Raw genomic sequence first — 26,105 nt, forward strand, 5'->3', positions numbered from 1 at the left:
TTCACTGATCCTTCCTCCAATGTGCTGGTTCTGCCAACAAAGGCTTGGCCACTTCTCTCCGTTACAGATTCCACACCGGCCGCTTCCCCGTGCACCGTCGGATTCGCTGCAGAGACCTGGTGGGTTGCACTGTCGGCCCCGGGCAATTTGATGGCCTAAGCCGGGCCAGCTTACCTTCCTGCAGATCCCACGCCTGCCCAGCGCCTGTAGAGGCCCGCGACACTACTCACACTATAGAACAAGAGCCTGCTGTGACGCTTCATGCCATAATTTTCTTAGGCATACCGGTGCCTGCAGCTCAAAACCTCGTGATCAGCCCGCACCTACTAACATCATCCTCCATGTATCCCACAGAAGTTCAAGCCCCTGAGCATGTACTGATGAACGTATACCATGCTGCGACGATGTCAGAAAATTCCGAAGACCGCACGCCTGGCTCACCACAGGTGGAGCACACCGTGCATGCCCCAACAGACGCGCAGGTAAACCATCTGCCTACCGCTCCATACGCCTGCTCGAGAATTTCAACGCGGTTGACGGCCCCTGAAAACCGTGACGCCACAGACCCGCCGCTCGATCTGGCGTCGACCAACATCGGCTATAGCTCGAAGAACGCGACGACTGATCGGCGTACGCCTACACGTTACACATCGTCAAAGGCCGGAAAAAGCAATCAATCAGTGACCTCTGAGCCGGCTCGTTATCACGCTAAGCCATGTCGTGCTTTGTCGGTCCAGAGCACACGACTTCCAACTTGTCTGCACCCTACTCAGCAAACCAGGTGGCCGCCGCAGCTGGTAATGTGCCACCGGAAGCGATGGTACCAGCACCGTCAACACACTCTCAGGATTGACCTATTTCCCTGTCGACGTTTCCACCAGCACCAACAAGGACTAACAACTAGACCCTCCGGACTAGCCGTACAACGCACATGCTACAATCCATCTTTTAAGCATCAGTGTCCGAGTGCGTGTGACAGCCGACCGCACCGAAACGGCCCGTGTGTGTTCTCAGTCCTTAACCCTTTTTTCACCTTGTCGTCGGTACTCGCTCTTGAAAAAAGGGTCCCTTCATCATGACTCTCGCCCGCTCCTTCCAACAGTGTACCTGCGTCGCCACCCTCGTCCACTGCGCCATTCCCCGTGTCACCCGCCAGAGACCCACTGATTGCCGATAGCCCCTTCCATTGACGACCTGGACTGCTCACAAACCCTTTCAATTTGACATTTTGTTCATTTTTATCGCGTAACACTCTAGGCGGGGAGCCCTTGTGGCGTAGCGCTAGTGGTGGCCGGCCGGCTAATGAAAAAGATGACGAGCGCCGGTGGCTCATGGCGCGAAGAGCCTAGAATGTTCGTAGGCTTCTAGCTGGCTGGACGCCATGGCCGCTGCTCTACTTCGCCAGCTCGCTTCCTCCTGGACGTCTCGTCCTTTCATTTAACCTGCGACGACAGCACGTTTACTTCGGACGCCGTCACGTCGCTAAATATTTTCTTTTTCCTTACTCGCGGCGTCGTCCTCAAGTTGAGCCTTCTTTGCTGAACTTTCTTTCAAGAGGAACTCCGGTTCCATTTTGACCATACGAAGGTAACGCTGTTTTCGAATTGTATTGACCCCAGTAGAATCTGGGGTGGTTCATTTTGACCAGGAACTCGTTATTAATTTTAATTACACAATAAACGATGAAGCAAAATAGAAATCAAAATACATAACTCTTCCGGCTGCTATGGAGGGTATTAAATGACGTCACGACGATTTGTCACCGATGACGTCAGGAGATCTGCTACACCCCACCATGGCCGGCCAGGGTATGAGAATAGCTCACGTGTCTCTTCTGACGCCTGAAACGTAAGTTGGCGCTCCCATCTAGGGCAAAATCGAGCTGTGCCAGCTCGTCTGAACTTGCCAGCGACAAGCTCAGCGATGATTCAAGCTACAATTTGAGCGCGGAAGCATCGCTTTTTGATTTCAATGCACCGGCTCATGAAGCATCAGACATGCTCCGAATCAACCGCCTCGTCGCTCAATAATTTAAGACCGTACGTTAACGTCAACTAGCACAGTGTATGCAGCTGACAAAGCTGAACTGTGCTAGTGTCGTCGCCTCGCAGAAGTAAGTGCGCGCTGTATTCTTCTGCCGGGAAAGGTGTTTTTTTAAGTAGGCCCTCACGTCACATACACAGGATGGCCCACGTTTACAAGTGTGACTCGTGAATCGGCTATCGATTTCACACTTTCTTTCCTAAAAACCTAACTGACCTACGGTTGTATGATTTGGCACATATAACAATTGCACCGACGAGAACACTTGTTCAAAGCTTTATTAAAGTCGGTGAGTATAAAAAAAAGTCGGAGTTACCCTTGAAGCTGAATACTCTTTGTATGTCTCCAGGTCTGTATAGCTACATAGGTAAGTATCGGCAAGATGTAGTACTATGTATACTTCCTTCTTGAGGGTTAGTCGCAGATTGCCATTCATGATTAGAGAATGCTTGTCGTATGTGAACCAACCGATCCTTATTCATCCTGCTGCTTCACTCTCATGGTTAGGCTCCGCGGTTACTAGCTACCCTATTTATACAGAGTACTTTACAAATTCCAGCGTCTCTGCACTTATCGCGAAGCACTGTTTTTGGCGTAGACTGTTGCACATTACTTTAGTTTTGTGCGTATTAATTTACAGAACTACTCTTCTAGTTTTCATGTCCAGTTGAGTAGTCATGAGCTGTAATTCATCCCCTGCGTTATTCATCAAGACAGTGTCATCAGCGAATCTCAGGTTACTAAGATGCTCCCCACTAACTGTTATCTCTTCCCGAACCACGGCCCTGAAAACCTCCTGTAAACACACGGTAAGTTGCAATAGAGAGATCGTGTCTTCCTGCCTTAAACCCGTCTTGAAATCGGAATGTGTGCAACGAACTTGACTGACAGTCCAAACGTAAGTTGAGTGACCAAACGGAAGCCGGTAGACCAATTAGAATGACGAATAGAAACTGTGTTGTCTAGTTAGTCCTCCATATTCAAGCGCTTCACCCCAATTGGCTTCCGATTTATAATATGAAGACGAATGGTTGAGAACTGATGTGACCATTTGTAGAGAGGAAGAAAGGAATAAACTTTATTTTGTATCCGGCTTGTTAGTGGGCTGGGCTTCCACCTAGGTGTCGGCTAGAAGGTCTTGCTTCCTAGCGGCTTCCTCGGCCCACTGGATTGCCCATAGCTGATCGTCCATGGCTGAACTGAGCAGCCCGGCCAGCCAATTCGCGCGGAGGCTGTCGGTGGAGGCCGCGTTCTCATTACTATGTTTTAACCCATGGCATTCCCATGGTATATGTTCTAAGGAAGCTCATGCCTGACAATCTTTGCATTGAGCGGTCACGTAGATCTCTGGATACATAGCGTGTAGTAGCACTGGATTCCTGTAGGGTCTGCTTTGTAATTGTTGCCATTGGACAGACTGTGCCCTGTTGAATTTATGGTCAGGAGAGGGGTAAACACGCCTCTGTAATTTATAATGTATAGTTATGTCATTGAACGTTGTAATTACGTCCTCCAACTCCCACACACTTGGAAATTCTGACGAGAGATCAACCTTTGTCATACCCCGGAAAGTGAGTGCTCGAGCTACGTTGCGTGCCACCTCATTACGGTTGATATCTCCCGTGGATTCGGGTATGTAAGCTGGGAACCAGAGAATGCAAACGCATCTGTCGTCTTGGTTGGTTTTGCGTGTTCTAAGAATACGCAGTGCTTCAGGGGAGATTCTGCCATTTGCAAAGTTGCGTACAGCTGCTTGTGAATCGCTGATTATATAACACGCGTCAGTTTGTGATATGGCGAAAGCTATAGCTATCTTTTCCGCCGTTTCAACGCATCTTGTGTGTATTGTCAGACTGGGGCTGCATTGTTTCTTGTGGTTAACTACAGCCGCGACGAAGCAGCTTTTGTGTTTGTTACAAGCGGCATCTACGAAGACCACTTCATTGTTGTTTCCGTAGCAGTTTGTCATCGTCTTGGCTCTGCTCAGCCTTCTACCTGCGTTGTACACGGAATGCAGGTTTTGGGTAATGGAGGCACTGTAGGCTTAGCCCGCAAGTCACGAGAAATGTCGCATTTGGTGCCATATTGAGTGTGCTAAGTGATGTCTAATTTTTCCAGGATGTATCTAACAGGCTTGGTTTTAGAGAGGCGCTCAAACTGTGAAATACGTTGCGCCTCTATCAGTTCCTCAAGTGTATTATGCAAACCTAGCTCTAACAGCCTCTCTGTATTGTGCTTTGCATGAGGCCCAGCTCTTGTTTGTAGGTTTTTCTTAAGAGGCTGTTTAATTTCATTTTTTCTACTGCGAACCATCTATGGTATGCAGAAACATACGTAATGTGGCTGATGACAAAGGCGTTGATGAGCTTTATGACATTTTGCCTCTTTAATGCCGCTATGCTTATTCGTAATTCTTTTGATCAGGAGCATCGTTTGAGAAACCTTCGCTTCGATATTGCACAGCATTTCCCCGTGGGTACCTCTGGCTTCTAATACTAACCCCAGTACCCTTATCTTGTCGACAATCAGTATGGTGTGTCCATCTCGTGTTTTAGGTTGTATGTCTGTGTAGGTATGTGTATTATCGTGCTTGGGAGGTCAGCCTTTTCATGTTGGTCTATATAGTAGCAGCTCAAATGTTTCGGCTGAGCATGTGAGACCAGTTCCTTCTACGTATTGCCCTACGGTGTCGATCGCTTCTTGCAAATGTTGTTCAAGTGACCCATCGCTGCCGTTGTTTACCGACAGAGTATTATCATCTGGATATATTGTATGGTGCAAACCTCCTATCTTTTCTAATATACTTGGGAGTTCAGGTAGGACTAAGTTAAATAACATAGGCGATATTACTAATCAGTGGGGTGTACCTGCACTACCCATAGATATTGCCTCGGATGTGAGGCCTCCTACAACTATTTTGGCTTCTGCATCTGTTAGGAAGCTTCGGATGTAATTTTACATCCGCTCACTTAAACCTACGTTACTGACATGATCCAGTATGGCTTGGTGGGTGACATCATCAAATGCCTTTTTTAGATCGAGCCCGAGGTTGGCTCGAGTTGATCTGCTAGGGTCATCTGTGATCTCGTGATTTAATTGTAGTATGGCGTCTTGTGTACAGAGTTTTTTCCGAATTCCTATCATTGTACATGGGAGTACGTTGTTGTCCTCTGGGTAGTTAGTCAATCAAGTCAGTAAGGCGCGTTCCATTACCTTACCCGGGCTGGAAGTTCGTGAATTAGGTCTTAGGTTTTCAAGCTGTAAGCGTTTACAAGGCTTGGGTATAAATAAGCACGACGTGCGCCGTTTTCCATCGCTGCGGTATGCGGCCTTGTCTCCAGCATTCATTAATAAGGTCTATTAATTTGCCAATGGACGAATCGTCTAGGTTTCCCATTGTTTTGTTCGTAATGGTGTCAGGGCCCGGTGCCGACGTAGTATTTAGTTTGTGTAGAACTGTTCGTATGTTGGTTTTGTTGAATTCTTCATCAAGGTCAGAATTCAGCGCTCCTACGTCATTGGCGTAAGTGCATGGTGGTGCCTGGGATATGTACACAAAGGCGACCTCTTTGAGAAAGTCTTTTTTCTGTGCCTTTATAGGCAAGCAGAATTTTGTTGATATTTTGTTTGTGCACCATTTGGTGTTTTCTGGGTTCAGGAGGTGTCGAAGTAAATTCCATGTTTTGCCTAGGCTCAGTTGGTTGTCCATAGCGGTACAAGTCTCTTCCCATTGTTGGCAACAAAGCTGTTGTGCGTATTGTTCGATTTCCTTGTTAAGTGGGGGTATCTTTTTTTCTTAGTGTTCTGTTGTGTTTCTGCGTTTTCCAGCGCTTTTGCAGCCCTTGTTTGGCTTCCCACATATGTGATAGCCTACTGTCCAAAATTTCAAGCTTAGCTTCCGGTGGTACTATTTTTGTTGCCTCTTAAATATCCTTCTTTAGATTAGCTGTCCAATGGTCAATGTTTGTAATGCTTTCTGTGATGCCCCCTCGTATATTTCTAAATTTAACCTAGTCAAATAGCCTAAGCTGTTGGCCCTTGTGTTTGGTGGGCCCTCAATAAGCTGGATTTCAATGATAGAATCATCACTTTCAAAGTCTTGCTGTGTATTCAGCCATAGCGAAGATTGCATGCTCTTTATAAAAGTAAGGTCGGGCGTGGTATCACCAAAGACACTATTTCCTTGCCTAGTGGGTATTGTGGGGTCAGTGATGAGTGTTAGGCCTTCCTTCTGCGAGTCCAGCCAAAGATTCCTGCCTTTGGGGAGGACGTGTTTATAAACCTATGTACAATGAGGGGCTATAAAGTCTCCTCCGATTATTACAACTCGGTCGCCCGCTATAGAAAGTGTGCGCTTAATGAGAGCTGAAAATATGTACCGTGTGAATTCCGGGTACTGTAAACGTTTGGGATGAACACACTGTCCCTTATTTTTCTTGTGGGTAATATTTCCATTAGAATATTTTCTATATCAGTAACCTGTGTGCTGTGTTGCACTGCTGTGTGATCCCTCCGCACTAAAGTTGTAAGGGCTTTAGTCTCCCCCTCGGCACTGCTGATAGAACGGTAGCCAGACAACTTAGCGAGGCCATGCGTCTCCTGTAAGGTGATGATATCTGTTTTTTTCTTTATCTTTAAGATACTGATGTAGGATGGCTTTCTTGTTTCTGTAACTTCTACCATTCCGTTGCCATAATACGTATTTGTTGCGTCTGTCCATGGCGGCAATTATTGCTGAGGAAGCGACGGGTTCATAATAGACGGCTTTAGTAGCGGAGGTTTGATGATTGTTTTAATGGGCTCTACTCCACTGGCTCGTAGGCCTACAGCAGAGAGGCATTACCAAGTTCTCTTACCCCTGTAGATAAGCTATCTAGTTGCTGCTGGTGAACCTGCTGTTGTTGTAGAAATGTGTCAATTTGCTGCATGATAGCCGTTCCCCACACTTTGATTTGCGCTACCATTGTTTCCTTAATGTCGTTTATTGCCTCAATTTGAACTTTCACAGCTTCTTCAACTTTGCTTATTCGTAAATATACGCATTCTTCAGACTCACCTTGATCTTTGTGCAACATGTTAGCAGTCTTAGTTTTCTTGTGCTTGCTAGTACCATTGTCGTTGTTCTCTAAAGCCTTACTTTTTGGGAGAGGGGAATCAGAGCTTTCCTCCATACTGGTTACACTATCCTGTGTTATAATCATTACGTCATTGCACTGTTTTATGCCTGTTCCGTAGTTATGAATTTCTTCCCTTAATGTTTTATTCTCCTCCCGCATGGCGGCAATTATCTGATTGTTTTGCAGAATCATTTGTTTCAGTTGTGCTGACTTTGCCTCGAGTTTGGTGACTTTCTGGTCAGAAGCAGCCTCCGCCTCCGCGCGCGTCCCCTTGACCCTGTCTGCCCAGCTAACCCTGAAAGATATATCGGGGCCGAGTTTTTGGGGTTCCTTGGCCCTTTACTGTGAGCGTGGCTTTGACCTGGAGCGGTTCCTGGACTTTGAGCGGCTTTTCCTCTCAAGCGGCAAACTGGGGGAAGACTCCGATATGTTGTCCCTTGCTGCGCTGGCGTGAATTGGCCTGTCTTGTGCGGCGAAGGACGCGTTCTCTTGTTCTTGTCTGGCTCTTTGCCAGCGGCTTTTCCGCACTAGGAATGATGTCTCATATCTTGCTTTGCAGGTTCGGTCTCCTGTGGGGTGGTCTTCGTCGCAAAGCTGGCACCTGGCTTTGCATTCGTGGCTTTCGGGAGGATTTGGTACCCTGCAGGCTTGGCAGATCTTAACTTTGGGTTTGGGAAAACATCCGCCTTATGCCCCAAGCGTCCACAGTGGTAGCACACGTCCAGATGTTTTCTGTGCAACGAACATCGTAGCAATGCCCCACCGTATTTTACGTAGCGTGGCACACGGTAGCCGTACAATCACATTGGTGGAATTGCCCATTCGCTTGGCCACGAATGCAGTTGAGTTCCTGGGGCTTACGATGCTTTCAGTTATATTTCGGGCAGTGTCTTCTAGCGGTATTCTCTGGATCACTTTTTTAGAGGTTTTTTCTGGGGCTGCTTCGTAAGCGCTGGCTTCAAAACTTGCGTGCCTATTTTGATACAGGCAATTCGCTGGTATCTGCTGGCATGTTCTTTGACAGGAGTGCTGACCACAACAATGTTTTGTTGGTAGTTGAGGCAGATTGTGTCTTGCTCTCGGACTTCCCTTGGTATATTGGCCGCTTCATAGACGCGGTTGGCGCTGCGGGCGGCACCGTGGTCGTTGACGCTAAGTAACCACAAGGTCGAACAATTATATTGTAGTCTTTCCTTGGAAGGGGCAGCACTCCGCTACCTCTGGTGATTTGGCGAAGCCGTTGTTCTCTTCATTTCTTGTCCTTCTGTCCTGTCGAATGCTGCTCCCTTGGCTGGTCTAACATTTGCTCTGTAATTTTTCGCTGTCCCACCGGTCGCCATTCAGAATTATCCTCAAATTCTTCTTTCGAAATATTTTCTCCCTCCATGGTCATTTCTATCTAGTAAAAAAAATGGCAGCATATCCACAGGGAGAATGATGCAGAGTAAGGTGAAGCATCCGTCCGTCCATTCATTTTGCTTCCGTCCGTTCAAGCATCTGTCTGTTTGACTGTCCGTGCGTCCATCCACCCGTCCGTGCGTGCGTCTGTTCGTGCGTCCGCACATTCATTTGTGCGTCCGTCCCTGTGTTCGTCCATGCATTTTCCCTTGCGTTCATCCATGCGTCCATTCGTCCGTGCAGCCATCCGTGCGTCCGTCCATGCATTAGTCTGTGTGTCCGTTCATCCATCTAGTCAACACTCCAAGTACCACAATCTCGCATCTTTTCATCATACATTCCGCATGCAGAAGCACCACTATCCAGCAATCATTCCAGGGACTAAACGAGAGGTGGCATACGCACACTTTCTTACAGCTTCCGCTTCGTGTCTACTTCCCACGTTTAGCCACATCGAGTTCATTGTATATACTGGTTCACTGTATTCATGGCACTGCGGCCCAACGCTCGCTAAACTGTTCTTAAACCAAAGAGGTTACGCCCAGCGAGTATAACGTAGCAACCCTTTCTTTTCAGATAGTGATTAATGTACATGCTAATGGCTGCTAATGGGGAATGAGAGACAGGAGAATTCGGCTTTTAGTCAACGCGCAAGCTGCGATTTTTTTATTGTTGAACAAAGCACAGGAGAAATCTCCCACCGGCACCTCCTTGCAGGTCAAAGAGTAAGACATGTTACGCACTACTACGATGAACGAACTGGTGCCGCTATGAGAAGCCTGCCCCTAAAACTCGAAACGCCAAACATGCGGAGCGCGCGTTCTTCGTGGTTTCTCGCGACGCTTAGATGTGACGGAGTGGTGGCGGCGGTGTCTACAGCGAACGCTATGCAGGTGGCTCTTCTGCCGGCGCAGCAAACACAAAAATGGGCGTAAAATGGTCAAATGCAAGTCCTCCCACCTGATTTTTTTTGTCAGGATGGTCGCGATGACTTGTGGCGTCGATTCGTAAACATACATCTGCTGGATATGATGTTTTCCGCTGAGAAGCATCCTAAAACACAGATGTGAAGAGAAATGAACTTTATTCAGTCCTGGAGAACTGGTCAGACACCCGCCTAAGATGTGTCAGCTGCAGTATGCAGCTGTATGCAGCTAATGTAATAAATTTCGCTGTTTTCAAAAGAACAGCAGCAATAAAGTTGAAGTTCTGCAATGTTTGCTACGTTGAGAAAAGTGATACAGAACTTTATTGTATTCTGCAAGAAGCAGTGCTGTAAATTAGCAGATTTTTCTGAAAATCATCACAGCTGAAGCACGGTCAGTCTAAACCGTCTAACTAGTGCATATTCTGGCCTCTCTATGCCCAAACAGCAATGGTTGACTTGATTTTATTGTCATGTTTTAAGTAAACAAAGATCGAGCTTTTCAGAAGAAGTGAAAGAAAGAGAACAGCCGCTGCGTCAGTTATAAACATAGCAAAAACGGTGGGGTGACGCTGCCGAAGTGGGACCACTGCCATTAAATTATTGTGAAGTTTGCGGGAACGATCAATATGTTCACGCTATTGACACCTTCAAAGGTGATTCTTGGTGATCCCCCTACTTCACGTGACCATGCTACAACAAGTTACTATGACATCATAGCCACCACTTTTCTTTTTCTGTATTTGTACCAGCATACTATTACTCGGCAGCTGCTCGAAAGTCTGTGGCCATGGCGCACGCGTAAAAAGCATTTTGTTTGATGACACTGCTGTCCCGTTTCTTGAGGGCGCCCCTTCTTGTCACTTGAGGGGGAGAGCAAGTCGGCCCCATATACTGACATACTTGAGAAGGGGTGAGTGCAATGTAGGAGGGAAGCGTGAACAGTCAGCCCAATAAATTGACGTTTAAGGGGGGAGAGGGCGCTGCGACTAACCTCCTCCCTCCTCGTAGGGGAACCCTGCACATGCCCATGTACACAAATGCTAACTGAAAGTGGGTAAGAGGGCGTCCTGCGTCGTAAGTCAAATGACGGAGCATCATACCCATATTTCTACGGTTTTAAACTTGGACCAAAGTGATAAAAAGAGAAATTTTTTGTCTACATTTATTACCTTCAATATAAATCGGAATTATTTCTTTGCAGTTCAGAAAGCAGTAAATTCGTACCCGAGGCTTCCTTGTCTAAAATGTCGGTCGGTTTTGATTGTTGTGTATAATATCAAAGTAAAAAGGAATTTCCGGACTATTCCTTTTCGTATACCGCTTACACGGAAATACAGGATTTTATGGACGAAGCGTGTTTGGCTAGAGCCATCCAAATGTGATATAAATTTGTAATTTTTTCGTTCTATTAACTTTATCACTATACAATTCTATAGCGCTTTCTAAGACCAATGAAGTTTTGACTAATCCCCACAGTGCATATGAGCCACAAGCGAAGGTGAACAAGAGCAAGCGTGTTTCATGTCCCACATTTCTTTCGGCCATTACGGCACAGAGCATAATTCTTGAGGATGATGACGAGGCTTATGTTCATGAACAACCACGTTCCAAACCACACATTCTATTTTTTCCATTCTGGCACAGCACAAGGAAGGTACCCAGTATACCATACACCATTACGACGACGCTGGTGACGATAAAGAACAAGCTAACTACAATTCAGACATCCTCCTTGTGGCATAAAGGCACAGCAGATGCAAGGTGCCCGCTATAGGTCATGACTATAATGGTGACGCAAAATGAAGGCAAAATGAAATTCACAAGTCAACAGCCCACTGCACGCTAGTCGCGTTGCTCAGGACTACAAGTGAAGTTCTTCCATTTACACCATTTACGATCAATATACATTGCATAAAGCTGTACAGTGCTTGGTAACTCACTTATATGCGTGTGTAATCAATGTCATGAATGACATACGGTAACACCAAACGATCCCATTGCTTTGTCTACTCATCAACATTCCCTTCGGGATATGCCATGACTTTTTGAAACTCGAATAAGGGTTTCTTTCTTGCACACATACCGCTATGGTCTTCCCGGGAAAGCCCAACTGTCAACTTTTGTTCGCGATATTCACACATACCCAGATAACAGCTTACACGCATGCAACACTTTTTACAGCGAAAGCTGTTATGATGTCACAACTCGGGTCTTGCGCAGCGCCGTAGTTGTCTTCCGGCGCCGCCACAGCCGCTGGCGTGCGTAACCACATCGTGTGAAAATAGAAGAAAAAACATTTAGTACCCACGACACAGTGGGGCTTTAACCGGGTTCCAGTCCAGTATTTACCACTAAGCTACGCTGGTGCTTGGCGCTTGGTGGGAAGCTTGCCTTAGGCAGGCTTGATGTCCGGAAAGCAATCGAGATATCACCGCCTATAAAGCGTTTTAAAACGCGAAAGTACAAGCAGTCGTCGCACAAAGCGAATAGCGTAACGAGTGGGTCGTCCAATGGTCGAACCTATAACAAAAACTTGTTTTTGTTCAGCTGATAACTGTGGCGCATACCCATTTCAGGCATAATTACTCATGGTCACCAGCCACTGCATGAACAGTTGGCACAAAATTTCTCGCAATGGTTTAGCGAATACCGCGCTTCCTAGAAGAATGTCGAAAAATAGCATAGTGAATGCCGGCCTACTACTCTAATTTTTTTATTATTAATGCCGTATAGTGGGCATCAAACAAGCGAAAACTGCTTTCAGGATGTCGGACTCTGATTGTGAAATCATGGCATTAGATTCGTACCTTCCAGGATACCACCCCTATTCTATCATAAATTGTTATTTCCCCACAGGTGTACAAAGTACAAGTCATCTTAGCAGTGTTTTGGTAGCCTGTCAAAAGAAAACGGTGCTCACTGGTGACTTTAATTCTCACCATTTGTCTTAGGGGAGAAAGACAGACCTGTGTGGTAGGTGGCTGTCGAAGTGGACCATTGACCAAAAATTTTTCGTGTATATATAAAGGACACGTAACATTTGTTCGAGGTCAGACTCAGTGTTAGACTTGACGTTTTATACCTGTGCAAATAATGTTTTGTCATTATCCGTGGTTGACTCTGCAACTAACAGCGACCATCTACCGGCAGGTTTTGACGTTGTATGTGCAATAACAACCATAGAGCAGCAACTTCGAGTATATGCCATTCATAAGAAATTTCAAACCTCTCTGGGTTCGGCCATTGCAAAACTTCGGAATGACAATGGACGGCTCTATACTAGAGGGATGTCGGAAAAATTAGAGTTCGTTATTCCATTGAGTAAACGGCCGTCCTCTCGTTGGTGGACTGATAAATGTACGCGTGATTACAGAAGACGGAAAGCCGCTTGAAAGAAGCTTCTTCATAATTGATGCCGAACAATTTGGAAAGACTATTAGTTTTTTGCCGGCCTATTTAAGTGCACTTTTAAACGCGCGAAAGAAGAATATGACAGTCAATATTACGATTACCTTTCTAAATCAAACAATAAGCGTGCTTTGTTCGCGTATCTGTGGTCAAAAAAGTACTACCAATACCTTTAACTTTAAAATTATGTATCTTGACGCCGAAAGGCATGACCGCCTCACTAGAAAAGATAGCTAAAGGTTTAGAACGTCGTTTTAGAACAGGGGCTGGATTCACAAAACTCACTTACGAAAACATTTTTGCGCAAGAGAAACTTTGTTGCGTAAGTCGATTCACGAAACGAAAAAACGTCGTAAGAGGCCATCGTTGTCACATTGGCCGCTGCAAATAAAGCGCGCTGTGACTGCCCGGGAACATGTCAGTGATGGTGATGCAGTTGCTATATTTGCATACGTCATCGAAAAGTGCTCGTAAGTGGATTCACGAAGCGAAATTGTGCGCAAAAACTGCATGGCTGAGAGAAAATCCTAAGAGTGGTCCGGACCACTCTTAGGAACAATGTGGCTACTTAGAACCTGCTGCCGCGGCGGTATACTTTGGTGCCCTGGCTGGTTTTGAGTTAATTCACGCCCATTAAGGGCTGCCTGATGACTGCTGGTGCGTTTTTATTTCTTTCGGCGCTTTGAGCTTCGCGTGTTGTTTCCCTTGTACGCAGTGGATGGTGTTGACAACCACCATTGTCCAATAAGTTCGAAGTCGCAGTAATTGAAGAATTCTATTGGGCGTCAATGGCATAAAACACTTCATGTAAAGATTTGTGGTTGGATGAAAACCAATGTGATACGTGAATGGTCGGTGCATTCGAACGCGGCATGGCATAGGATCAACCTTATTTGTAATGTTGTTGTGTTGCGCCCCATCTCATCCAATTAAAAGTGTGACTCGAGATCCTTGCCTCATTGATGGAAATTACCACCAAAGAGGTTAATGGAAGCACATTCTTTGCACGCTATTGGAAATAAAAATGAGAGGAAGTTTTCAGTGAGTGGTTCATAAAGTTTGTGCTCTAGTGTACTTTCATTGGCTCTAACTGTCCAATGGTTTCGATCTCTGAATTACAGCTGTCGATACACTTTGGGACGATCTGGAACAAAGCGTACTTTGTAAACCAAAGCGTAGTGGGGGTGCGCGTGGTTACGCATGGAACTACAAACAAATCATGCATCTTCACCTTCACTGTTTTGACACCGATATGGACCGTGATAATATGGCAAGCAATCGGAATGAAATGACCCTAGTAACTTTGTTTGACACAGAAAATAGGCAAACCCTCAAGATTCTGGAGCAAACCTTGGCTGAATTCATCCCTGTGTCAATTATCAGCCATTTAACTTGGCGCACGAACATCATTCAAAGGTAGAGCGAGCCACTGACATGTATTTTGTGCGACGCAGCGAACACTTGACCTGAGAATAATAGCGTTGCGAAGGCAAATCCCCTGTCGCATGCTCTGATCGAAGCAGACGACAAACGCGAGCAGACGACACCTTGGCCGACAGGCACAGCTTGTGATTGGTTGTGAAGCAATACCCTCCACATCAGCTGACTCCGTGACGTTGCCAAAACACTTCTTTCATCTGGCACGCCTGTCCTGTTCGTCATATCACCCCCTCGCACATAAGAGAAAATTTTGTCACGCCGTGAAAATAGTGCAAGTACTTTCTAAGAGCTCTCTTATGTGCTGCGCAGTTGTCGATAACAACATGGCGTCGTAAACAGCATATCGGTCAGTGCGACTTTCAGCAAACGTTTCTCGCACGAGTTACTTCAGCGTTTGACCGGATGTGTTGTGATTACAGCAGCTCTTTCGGTGCGTGTAAGCAGTGCGGAAAGCTGTGGCAGTGCAATGGTGTACGGTAAAGCGCAGCGAAGCCTGTGCGTCGGTGTGGTTATCAAGCGGGGATCGGTGTCGATGTATCGACGGCAACTAGCACTCGAGAAGCCTGCAATGTGTGTTTGTGTACCGGTAACAGTTCGGTCGCTTGACTTTACAGTCTCTCAGTTAGGTGCTGTGCGACATTTCGGATTGAAGGCGTTTTGACACGTTACTTGAGTGACCCCAAGTACGTACGGAAACGTATGAACTACGCGCTCAGTTCTTGCTTCGCCACTAGTTAGCCCGTACGCTCCTATTTACTTGAGAGCAATGTACTGCTCGGAAGTGAAACGATGTTCGTTGTGAACAGTGGTGCTGTGTTGACGTTCCAAGACTTGTGAACAAGCTGTGCTCGTGTAACCGAAAATTGAAAGTCAGCGTTGATAACTGTTTTGCCCAGCGAAGTTGTGGTGGGGCAGCTTGGCGCTTTTGTTTGTTAAGTCGTCACTTCTCCTTGTTGTGATAACCATAGTCCTAGCGCTGTGATGTGATCAACCAAAACTGCGAGATGCTACGTTTTGTTGTGGATCGTGTTACTTTGTAAGCGCGCCTAGACTTTCCTTCGGTAACAACTTCAGAGTTCTATGTGGCAGCGAGAGCCCGTGAACGTCAAGCTTCCCTCCGTCCCCCAGACCTAGCGCTGTGATGTGATGAACCAAAGCTGCGAGATGCTACATTCTGTTGTGGATCGTGTTACTTTGGAAGCGCGCCTAGACTGTTCTTCGGTAACAACTTGAGAGTTCTATGTGGCAGCGAGAGCCCGTGAACGTCAAGCTTCCCTCCGGCACCCTCAAAAAGCAAAGATTTCACCAGTGCCTTGCTTTGAATGAAGTTGTAGGCCAATAGCGCCTAACGACAGGTTTCCGAGTTCGTCTGGCCATCGTTTCGCACGGCACTAGAGCCTTGACAACAGCCGGTCATGGCCAGTTCTTACACTTTATCAATAGACGTGCACTCCTCGCCAGCTCTTCGTTGCTGTCATTGGCAGCTTCCAGTCTGCAGATGCCCCTTGCCTGTTGGCCGTACTTGGTTCCTCATGACACCGACGGCTACTAAATGCTGCCATCGGTGAGTTCACCTTGCAGAACTAAATTTCACCGGTACTATAAGTCACGCAGTTCTATAACGTGTGCAAGTTTTTAAGCCCATCAGATGTAATGTTTCTCTATGGTAAGTTGAAGCATAAAAAATTTACCAATACTGTTATATACATACATATATTATGGAGCAAATACATAAAAAGTTTTTTGTGATTTGATACAAGTGAGCACTTGTTTGATGATGAGGTTGGGCCTGTCTATTGACCACGTTTGATAGTTGCAAAGTTAATGTGAATTTATTTTTCAGGAGCCAGGTTGCACTTGAAAATTTATGTTATTTTGGAAAATTAGTTCAATAGACGAATACCACTGTGGTAGTACTATACTTCAGTAGGACATATATATTGCGTACGTTAATTTTACATGAGGCTTCAGTTTATTTCAAAGTGATTATAGCAGATTTTGGTCACTTTAACGAAGTGATAGCTTCCTCAAATAAGTATTAGAAGTGAGTGCTTTTAATACTTGTTTTTAAATATCTCGTTTTTGGCTCTTCACAGATCACAGAGATTGGTTTGTTAAGGTCCTGTGATGCATCGGTTGCACATTCTGGCACATCAATCCTCATCATTACTTGGAGCACCTGTACGAAAATAGGAAGGACACGTTCTCTCTAACTGTGCAGGCCTATGTCACTGCTGGGACTGTTATCATTCAGCGGATGTGGCAGGAAAGCATGCATGGCAGCCTCACCTGGAAGGACTGCGATCTGCTTGGGAGCTTCGAGGGCACAAAACTGTCTAACGGCTGGCTGCAAGGTTAGTTTTTCTTTAATACATACGATTACGTGAACACCACTTACTGTGCACAAATTGAAAACCCAAGCATGGTTGCTTTCAGCGGATACCTGTAATATTCTTACACATAATTCTTATTCAACATTTATAGAACTAAATTGCAAGATAATTGAGAATGATGAAAGCTTAAAGCCTGCAGCTTATAAATGAAACTCCAATAATCTGCGACTCAAAAGCTTGTGCTTTGAAACGAGCACAAATACTTTGATTCCTTATTGAGCTCTCGAGCTTGTGACTCCCTCTGTGGATCAAGTGCTCTGAAAGGAAATAGCAAGTGGGTGAAAATTGCCTGGCTGTTCACAACTTACAAGGAGAAAGACCTATTGAAGAAGCCTCAGATGACATAGGGCCAGTAACTGCATCTTTTACCTAATGTAGCTTTTTTTCTCTCAGTGCTGTTGCTTGTGTTTCAGCCGAACATGTTCACCACGATTGCATACTGATATATATTTTTCTACAAATTGTACCTGACCTAAGTATGCATTGTTGATCTATAAAGGTGAAGTTCAGTGTGTTTCAGAGCCATGGCTTCTCATTTCTCTGTCTGTGGCTAGCCTATTTCAGCAGCAGAGCGATGCAGCTAGCACACATGCAATCCAAGTCATGGAGTGCTCCTTTGGTGTTCTGTGCAGGACGCAGCATATCCATCCGGAGAGACACTGGTATCAACAATATTGGTGAGTGCTGGTGGCACCTGTAGGAGCCCGTTGTGTTTGTTGCATATGAAAATTTCCCTTGATGAAGTGCATTTTTAAAAGGTTTTCTTCATTTAGAATAATAGATGTCAGCAACAAGCACACTCATAATCCACAAGTTCTTTGTGTCTTCTAGACTGCCCATTTGCTCCTATATGCGGTATGGTGAGCTGGCTATGTTAGACAGCCTTAAAGTTATGAACATTGGCTGTTGTGTTGTAATGCAGCCTAACTTGCGTTTCTTAGTGAACTTATTTGTGGTCTACTTCTCGCACCTAGTGTAAAGTCGAAATAGAAGAAACTCTATTGGCTCTTTATGCCTGTCAGAAGTTTCATGCCTTCATCTATAACATTGTAGTTTTGCTCTTGTATCATATTAAATATATTTTCAGTCTTCACTGTTTGTGTGTGTGTGTGTTGAGGCTTGTCATTGGCTTCTGAAAATATCATATCTGTAAATATGAGCACATAATTGTCAACTATACACTCTTGCATGTAGCATGGTTGTAACAATGATCTGTATTTTTCTAAGTTCCAGCAGCAACAAGGGGTTCGGTGCTCCACGGTCATGTACAGTGTATCAAGAACAGAGCACAGAAGACCAACAAGTATAAAGGGACTGCAAGTGACTGTTCTCCTGCTTAAAGTTTACAACAGCAGAAAGAGCACATTGTGATGTCAGGAACAGCTGCTGCTTAACTTCTTAGCAGTGCATTATTCAGCAGTTCCTTTGCTTGCATTCGAAATTATTTAAATTTTGCATGGAAGATACCAAACTATGACACTAATTTAAAGGCTGCTGTAGTGTTAGTGAGCAAATATTTTTGAGCTGAAGTTTTTAACATGTGTGTTAAGTGCCTGTGTGCCTCTACATTTACATGCCAGAAATCACAGCATCCGTGGTCGCCAATTGTAACTGTGTTTGCATTCTTTGTAGTACAAGAAGTAAAGCCATGGATGCAGTAATCATGTACTTAGTCGATGTAATCCTTCAGTGTACACTCATTTGTATAGCACCAATGATGCCATGAGTGTATAAGCTCTGGGAAGTGAATCTATGTGGGTTATTTTATTTGGAAGGAAGAGGGTCATCACTACTCCTAGTATATCATAGCAGTAGATTTTAGTACTTGGGTATTATCCCACTGCCTGTCCGTCCTTCAACAGTCTACTTATCTACTGTGTAAGTGTAACTTTTTAAATGTATACTTTGCTCGGATAGGTTTGTTCATAATGTAATGCAAGTGACTTATCATCTATGCAGCTCTACTCAGACTAGAAATAAAAGTATTTATTTTTATATGTAGCTATAGCATGCAATCACTTGTGTTTTTCTAGGTGCTTGTACAATTGTTTAGCCCTACAAAAGTGCTGGTATACTCTAATATTGAATCTGGCATCTTAAAATAGTTTGCTAGTGGAAGTAAGAATGTTTACAACCAATATTACTATCCTCAGATGAAGTGTGAGAACTCTGTGGAATTTTATTTACATTTTTTGAACTTTGGGAAGGCAAATGTTGTTATGTTCTTTTATTGTGGTCCCTGTTTCATGCAAATTACACATAATTACTTTGCAGTGGCATAGTATTAGTTGTTATTTTACACATATGTGCTGAGCAACATCGCAGTTGCGGCCAGCAGCAAGACATACATGCAGTTCACTGGAGCATCACCTTACGTAGTGTACAGTCTTTTCCCACCAGTAAACTCAATATTTTTCAATCAGTGTAATAGACAGCTGTATGGGAACTGTGTTGATGTGCAAACTTTGAAGTCTTCTTGAGGAGTGTTTTTCATCATTTTTGTCCAAGTGAAGTAGCTACCCAAGGTCAAAACTGGTGGGAATGTGGTGGTTTCCTCTTTTCAAAAGCACTCCTACCAGCTGCCTCAATGTTAGCATGGGGTGAATTCACGAACTGGAAAAATAATTGGTCTTTGTTTTCTTGGCCGAACGAGTCACTTCCACCATTGAGCCACCACGACGCGCCAGAATAGAAACTTTTAGCTAAATAAAGTTGATTCTACTTTTGAGAAGTGTTTTGGGGAAACGAAATGGCACCTATAGCTGTCAATATAACACTGTTTGCACCAAGGAGCTTAGTAGCTTATAATTCTATTATTCATGTATTGTCTAGAATTTACTCGCGCTGTGCCAACTTTCAGCCCAATTGTCCTAACATGCTTTGTTAGTGGGTTGTGAATAAGCCAAGCTATGTAAATAAACAGTGATATTGCAGACATGTACAAAATATTGATGCACAGCCCTTTTCTTTAGCATGACATTGTCAAGGGCTTTATTCTTGTGTTTTTTATAAAAACTGCTTGTCACTGGGCGGCAGCGGAAAACTATGCATCAAGCTTTTTCGAGATGGTTCGAGAAACACCGTCTTCAGACATAACAGTGCCGGTGGATTTCACTCGTAAGTTACTTTCTGTAGTATATTCAAAATGAGTGTATTAGAATTGTTGTTTTATAGCCATTCATTTTAATATTTACACCTGAGTGTATGTATGTATGTATGTATGCATGTATGTATGTATGTATGTATGTATGTATGTATGTATGTATGTATGTATGTATGTATGTATGTATGTATGTATGTATGTATGTATGTATGTATGTATGTATGTATGTATGTATGTATGTATGTATGTATGTATGTATGTATGTATGTATGTATGTATGTATGTATGTATGTATGTATGTATGTATGTATGTATGTATGTATGTATGTATGTATGTATGTATGCATGCATGCATGCATGCATGCATGTAAGTATGTATGTATGTATCTTTTAAAGGAAAATCCGTTTATCATTGGTGAGTAAGTTTGGTAATGATTTGGCTGAATTAGTTTCTAGTTATTTCTCTTTTGAGCCATTATACATTTCAATTTGTTTTGTACTGCATAAAAATAAATGTAACCTTACACAGATTATGTGTGTTCGAAGAAGTTGTTTCATATACCAACCTACAGTCATGGGCAAGAAATTGGGTAAAATGGAACGAACCTGCGAAGATTAGTTTGGAGCATAGCTACTCTACATGGCATATCTCGTACACATTGCGTTGGTTGAATATGTCGATTTCAACCTTTCAATTTTAATCAGAATAAGTAAGCTATCACCCGTGGTTGTATATGTGTGTGATATTTATGCATACTGTGATACCGGTTCGCAATAACAATTAAGGTCACAAACCTAGTCAAGCTGAATACACGAATTTTGTTCATGCACCTTTAATCTGCACTGGAACTGTTGCTAATAAAAAATAAACTTCAGTTTAGAAATTTATTCTAGTAATCAAAAGCAGGGCATCTCTTTATCACACATATCAAATTGCCATTGTTCTGTTCCATTCTGGACAATAGGGGACCCTCTCAGCAGAACTCGATTAACTGCTACAGTTAATTTTAACCTTCGACAGCGACATTACACTGAAGCGTGCAGCATGACAAATAGCGGGAGAAGACACAAACTAATCACTCTGTTTGCGTCAGCTCTAACTGTCCGTGCTCTTTGGTCTTGCTGCATGTGATGATGCCCACCAAATTAGCACGAAAGCGTGTGCCTACAAAGGCAGTCAACTTGGCTGCAAGCAATTAGCTCACTGCATGTGTAGATTTTCTTCAAAACACCGTGAAGACTGATTGCTGGTCGAATATCCGAACACGTGAAAAGTTTTATACCAGGTATGATATTGGTATTTCAGCACTGGACACTTTTGCGATATGAGAGGACGGAGGAGAAAATTATGAACCCTGAATTGTTTAATTTTTGAAGGAGCACAGTACAGCGCTTTTGGGTCAAAAGGGGAGTGAAAGAAGCAAGTGCGAAAGCTTACTTCTCAAAAATTTAGTACCCGCCACCACGCATAATGTCAGGCCGGGCAACCTCTTGAAAAAAAAAAGTGCTCAGTGATTCTGCGAATCGAACCAAGTACCTCCTAGATTGTAGTTGAGCGCTGTAACCGCTCGTCCACTGCAGCAGTGCTTGCATTCGCCCTATTGCTTATATCGTCATTCCTTCGAATGAAGCCAATTGCAAAAACGTCCAGTGAAACTTTGTCAAAAATAGAAAAAATAGTCAGAATGCGTTTGCCCAAGGTTACTGGAAGATAGAAACCGCCACGTGTGACTGTATAACCGTGCGCTATTTATTCTTGTACATTACTGTCATGACGTTGGGATAGCCGGCTCTAACGTAGGCTACCTTCTCATAGTTTGCCAAATATAAATAAGAAAATAAAAATATATATCAGCCTGTGACAACGCTAATCAACTATTATGAGTTCACTGTGACTAGTGTCACTTTCACTAGATGAATGCTCAGTTTGCTTCCATTATCGTTATTTAGGAAAGTTTTGGCTCATTAACTCAACTCTCCTAATTAGCATTGATTCTCACATCTAAGGACAATCACACTTCATCTCGCTTTCTGAGTGGCTGTCACTCCCATATAACGCGTACTCCACTTTTTTATGCTCTCCGAGCATCTGACGCTGCTTTGCGGAGACTTTCCCTGACGTCTGCTGGGCCAGAAAATTGTCTGTATTATCTATCAATTTCAAGCTTTCGCGAAGCCGAAACAAAAGTCTCTTTCTCTCTCTCTTTTCATCCTTTTCACACGTGTGATAACGTCTCTTGACCTCAAGACTCGTATACACGTCCTTTGCTTTGTTTGCGCTCTCAAACAACGCTGGACAAAATATTTGCACCGTGTTTTGTGAAAAGCATTAGCACTGAGACACCTCCCGACGAGTCTCCCTCATTTTACGTAGACATATACCTAAGCGTAAGCGTATGCACGTTCTCGCATTCCGGCTTTTTAAAAATGCTGTGGTGCATGGAACCAGCGAAATTGCGCTCACAATTTCATTTGATTACTGCTGTTTTCTATTTCCGCACATTTCGTCTGCAGGCACCAAAGTCACTCATGTGTCTTGTAATAAGAATATTGTAACAAAGGCTACCTTTGACTATAGGTACAAAACACCCTTACGTTCACCACTATACCTTGCTATATTGCACCGAATTAGTTAAGTAGCAGCGCAGCTTCAATGAAATGTAAGGTAACTGGTCGCGTTAAATAGGGGAAGACATTCGAGGCACATTTTCAAACATTGCATGCATCGCTTTATGTGTGGTTTCATTTATGTGGTGCACCTGGAGTGTTGTTTACTTGTACTTGGCGAGATAGTGCATGGATTGCTCGGTGGCTTAAGGCCATCGAGCAATTATTTTTTTTAGCTACAGTCGTTGATTAAAGGCGAGTGCTTGGCTTTGCACAGCCCACCAAAATGTCTATTACAACGTACGCGGCATCCCGTAAGCACTGTAGCAGACGCTCGCGGAACTGAAACTAGATGCAGCAAATCATTGGCTATCATCGTATACTCTCGATGCTAGACGCTTTGCGTGCTACCTTGATATTATCGGCACACACTTCTTTCTTTCCTTGTCGTTTCATCGGCTATCGTGTGTCCTCCTTGCCCTCTTAAGTGCCGAATAAGTTAAATCTATACCCGCGCTATAGTAATCCCTCCAGATAAGAGAATTTTTGGCTAAGAAAATGCGTAGCCTAAGAGAAAGCTTTGTGAATTCGGCCCCAGATCTTTCGACCAGTGTTGCAGAGTTGCCATTTTGGAATTGGAATGATTGCAGAATCATTCCACATTTTCGCAACACCGGAATGGAATAAGGGACAACACTTGGAGGAATGGATTGGGAATAGAATCGAGCACATTTTGAGCGGAATTGAATGTGAATAGAATCGCGTCTTTACCCGAAAATAGAGCACGTTTTTATCAACACACTGTTATTCAAATTTCATACATTAGTAAAGCAGAGCCTCAAATTTAGCAATAAAGCAGTATTTTTAAAATTACTTGACTCATTACAAGCACGGTACGTTTATATACATTTATAAGCCGAGCCCAGCCGCCGGTTGTCTCCCAGCCATTCATTTGTTATTTTTGCTTCTGTCCCCACCCAGGAGTGGGACGAAAAAACACTTCTTTTGGTTGTGATGTGTACTGATACTGGCGCAGTGCTCCTGTGGACTACAAGCTTTCTTATACCAGCTTGAGCACCGTCTCTCCTCATAATCCCCTCCCCCCCTTCACGCCGTCTCGCAGTGCTGTTGTTCCTGCCTAGGCACATAGACGCCTTTGCCCAAAACTCAGTCGGCGAAGGTCTGCAGGTCAGCGCAGCGCAGTCGTACACGACGAACAGCGTTGCCTCTCCCTTTGTACGAGGAAGAGAGAATAAACTTTTCGAACCATAGGTTCGGAGCCGATACATGGGAGCGCACGTAAACACAGATAGAGAGGGCGGCGCCTTTCCGGAATCCCGACTTGATGATTCGCACCCAAGAAAACCCACGTTCGTTCGCTCTGTTTCAAGGGGGAGGGGGGGGAGGGCAGCCCGGGCAGCGCTGCCGCCGCCTGGCTGGTGGCTCGGGAACTACCGTAACGCACAACCACACTGGCTTCTGCGCCCAGCTGCTCGTGCACGCAGTTTTAGTCCGCAAACATGGCACACTGAAAACAGTTTCTTTAATTACACATGTAGGAAACAAATTAGCTGCACGCTGCAAACTTTGCTCCGAAAACATACATGCTGTAGGGGGAGTATCATCGAATTTGATTCGGCACCTCAAAATAAATCACGAGCATGAGAATACGCCACGAGAGAAAGGGCTGGCAAACCAGCCGAAGATAACGTCCGCCTTCCCCGCTTGCTGCAGCTCCGTACCTGTCCATCGAAAGGCTGCTCTTGACGATGCCAGGCTGAACATAATTTGCACAGTCATGGAGCCTTTTCGTGTCGTCTAGAGAGAATGATTCCTACAATCCGTAAACGTAAGTTTAACAATTTTATAAGCCGCCTTTGATCAAAGTAACTGCTTTGTGTTCTTTCAAATCCAGGTTACCATCTTGGGCAGCAAGTTGGCATCGCGGGATGACTCAGAGAAAAGTTGCTTCCCGAGAAATTATCAGCGCTGAAGACCAAAATATCATCCTCCTTTGCAGGTGCGGAGTGCGTCTGCATCGCACTCGACGTGTGGGCGTCAAGTTCTACGAAGAGTTTCCTGGCTGTCGAAGAGCATTCATGGACAGCAACTTCGTGGCTCACATGGAACTTCTGACTTTCTCTCTCCTCACGGGAACCTGCACAGGTGCTCAGATCCGCTGCGAGTATGGCGCAACGTCTCTGCAGTAGAACATCGCTGAAAAGGTCAAGTATACGTTTTTGCATTATTTAGCCTGCGTTAACTGTTATTATTTCATTTTATAGGTAATTCGCGTGGTGACAGACAACGCTTATCAATGATAAAGGCTTTTGAATTTGCCGGATTGAAAACTGAAAAGGACGATGAAGATGACAGTTTTGACGACTGCCCAGAACGCTTTACCATGGAGTTTTCAAGTGAGTTCCATCAGCTGGAGCAATTTAGATTTGGCTGCAGCACGCACAGCTTGCATCTTACCGTAAAAGACGCCGTTTGGCAGGTATGTGCCAATAAATAACATTACCGTTTCATCGTATGTGCATCAATAGATACATCGTCCATTCACTACTATTTTTCTGTAGCCAACCTTTGTTAAATACTTCGCCATGAATGCGTGGACAAACAATATAGGAATACAATTCTTGTACGTACTTTGAGAAGGGCGGACAACTGTACTTATTACAGTTTCAATGGACGAATGCTTTATTATGCATTTATCCCCACCTGATGTTTAGCCTAAATTTTGTGCGTGCTTCGCTGTTTCATCTCAGGGATTCATGGAGCACTTGCTGCCTGGCCTAGGTCACGAACTAGGCTTCTCATCAATTAGTGGCTGCAGATCATTTTTATGCCGCAGGCTTGGCAGTAATATTACACCAGTTCGATTTCAGCTCTCATCACTTCAATAAACTGTTTTAAAGTGCGTATAAAAACAAACAAAAATGAACAAAACCGGCACACCACGCAAAGTACACCCATGGTGTTCTGAAGCTACATTTGAAGGATTTGGATTAGATTGATTTGTTGTTTGAGGTGTTTTTGCCTCATTGTATTTTGAGCTTTTTGCTATTTTTCTTCTTTGATATTCTTCTATTGCATATGCCGTATTTCTCTTCCTGGAACTCTGTTACATAGATCGTTAGCGTTACCGGTACTTGCAATGTTAATGTTCACAATTGTCATCCTAACTTTATTGTAGGACCCAAGTGCCGAGGAAGTCGTACAAAAATGTGGTGCCATCGTTGCGTCTATACGAAAGAGCACCGCCGAAACGGAAGAAGTGTTTAATGTGACCGATCTGCATTTTCGATCACACAACGCGACGACGTGGCACTCGCAGCTTCGAATGATAAGAAAGCTTGCTACCACTCTTTCCACTCACCTAGGCCTGACAGAAACCCTGCTGGCCTGCAAGAAAGTTAAACTGTTTAAATGGGAACTGAGGCTGGCTACAGACTTGATTGAGCTTCTCTCCCATGAAGAGGAAGCCACACAGATGCTGCAGAAAAGGCACGAGGAAAATGGGCTTTTACTTCCCGCGTAACTAAATATGGAAGTTGTCCTCGCGGCAACCTTAAACAAAGACACACTTCTTCGAGAAGAGGCAGCTAGAGGCCTACATCATAGCCTGAAAAAATGAATCACAAGCATGTGGATTGAGTCTCTTT

General features: G+C 44.4%; 1 protein-coding gene and 1 long non-coding RNA gene across 4 annotated transcripts; both read left to right on the forward strand.

Moving 5' to 3' along the window:
• The first annotated feature begins 14,563 nt into the window (after positions 1-14,563).
• Positions 14,564-19,773, forward strand: LOC142773631 (uncharacterized). Of its 3 annotated transcripts, none has more exons than XM_075874557.1 (4): positions 14,564-15,898; positions 16,431-16,688; positions 17,282-17,404; positions 17,955-19,773. In XM_075874557.1, exons 2-4 carry the CDS (start codon positions 16,592-16,594, stop codon positions 18,065-18,067), a joined length of 333 nt encoding a protein of 110 aa, XP_075730672.1. In that variant the 5' UTR covers positions 14,564-15,898; positions 16,431-16,591; the 3' UTR covers positions 18,068-19,773. The 3 variants fall into 3 exon arrangements, with proteins under 3 accessions (XP_075730672.1, XP_075730671.1, XP_075730673.1); XM_075874556.1 differs by having other exon boundaries at positions 16,556-16,688; XM_075874558.1 differs by having other exon boundaries at positions 16,556-16,688; positions 17,360-17,404.
• Positions 19,774-23,940: 4,167 nt separating this feature from the next.
• LOC142767973 (uncharacterized) lies at positions 23,941-24,968 on the forward strand. Its single transcript, XR_012885182.1, has 3 exons — positions 23,941-24,286; positions 24,458-24,662; positions 24,723-24,968. It is a non-coding gene; the product is annotated as an uncharacterized LOC142767973 (long non-coding RNA).
• The last annotated feature ends 1,137 nt before the right edge of the window (positions 24,969-26,105 follow it).

The sequence above is a fragment of the Rhipicephalus microplus genome, chromosome 1, assembly GCF_043290135.1.
Source record: "Rhipicephalus microplus isolate Deutch F79 chromosome 1, USDA_Rmic, whole genome shotgun sequence".
NCBI lineage: Eukaryota > Metazoa > Arthropoda > Arachnida > Ixodida > Ixodidae > Rhipicephalus > Rhipicephalus microplus.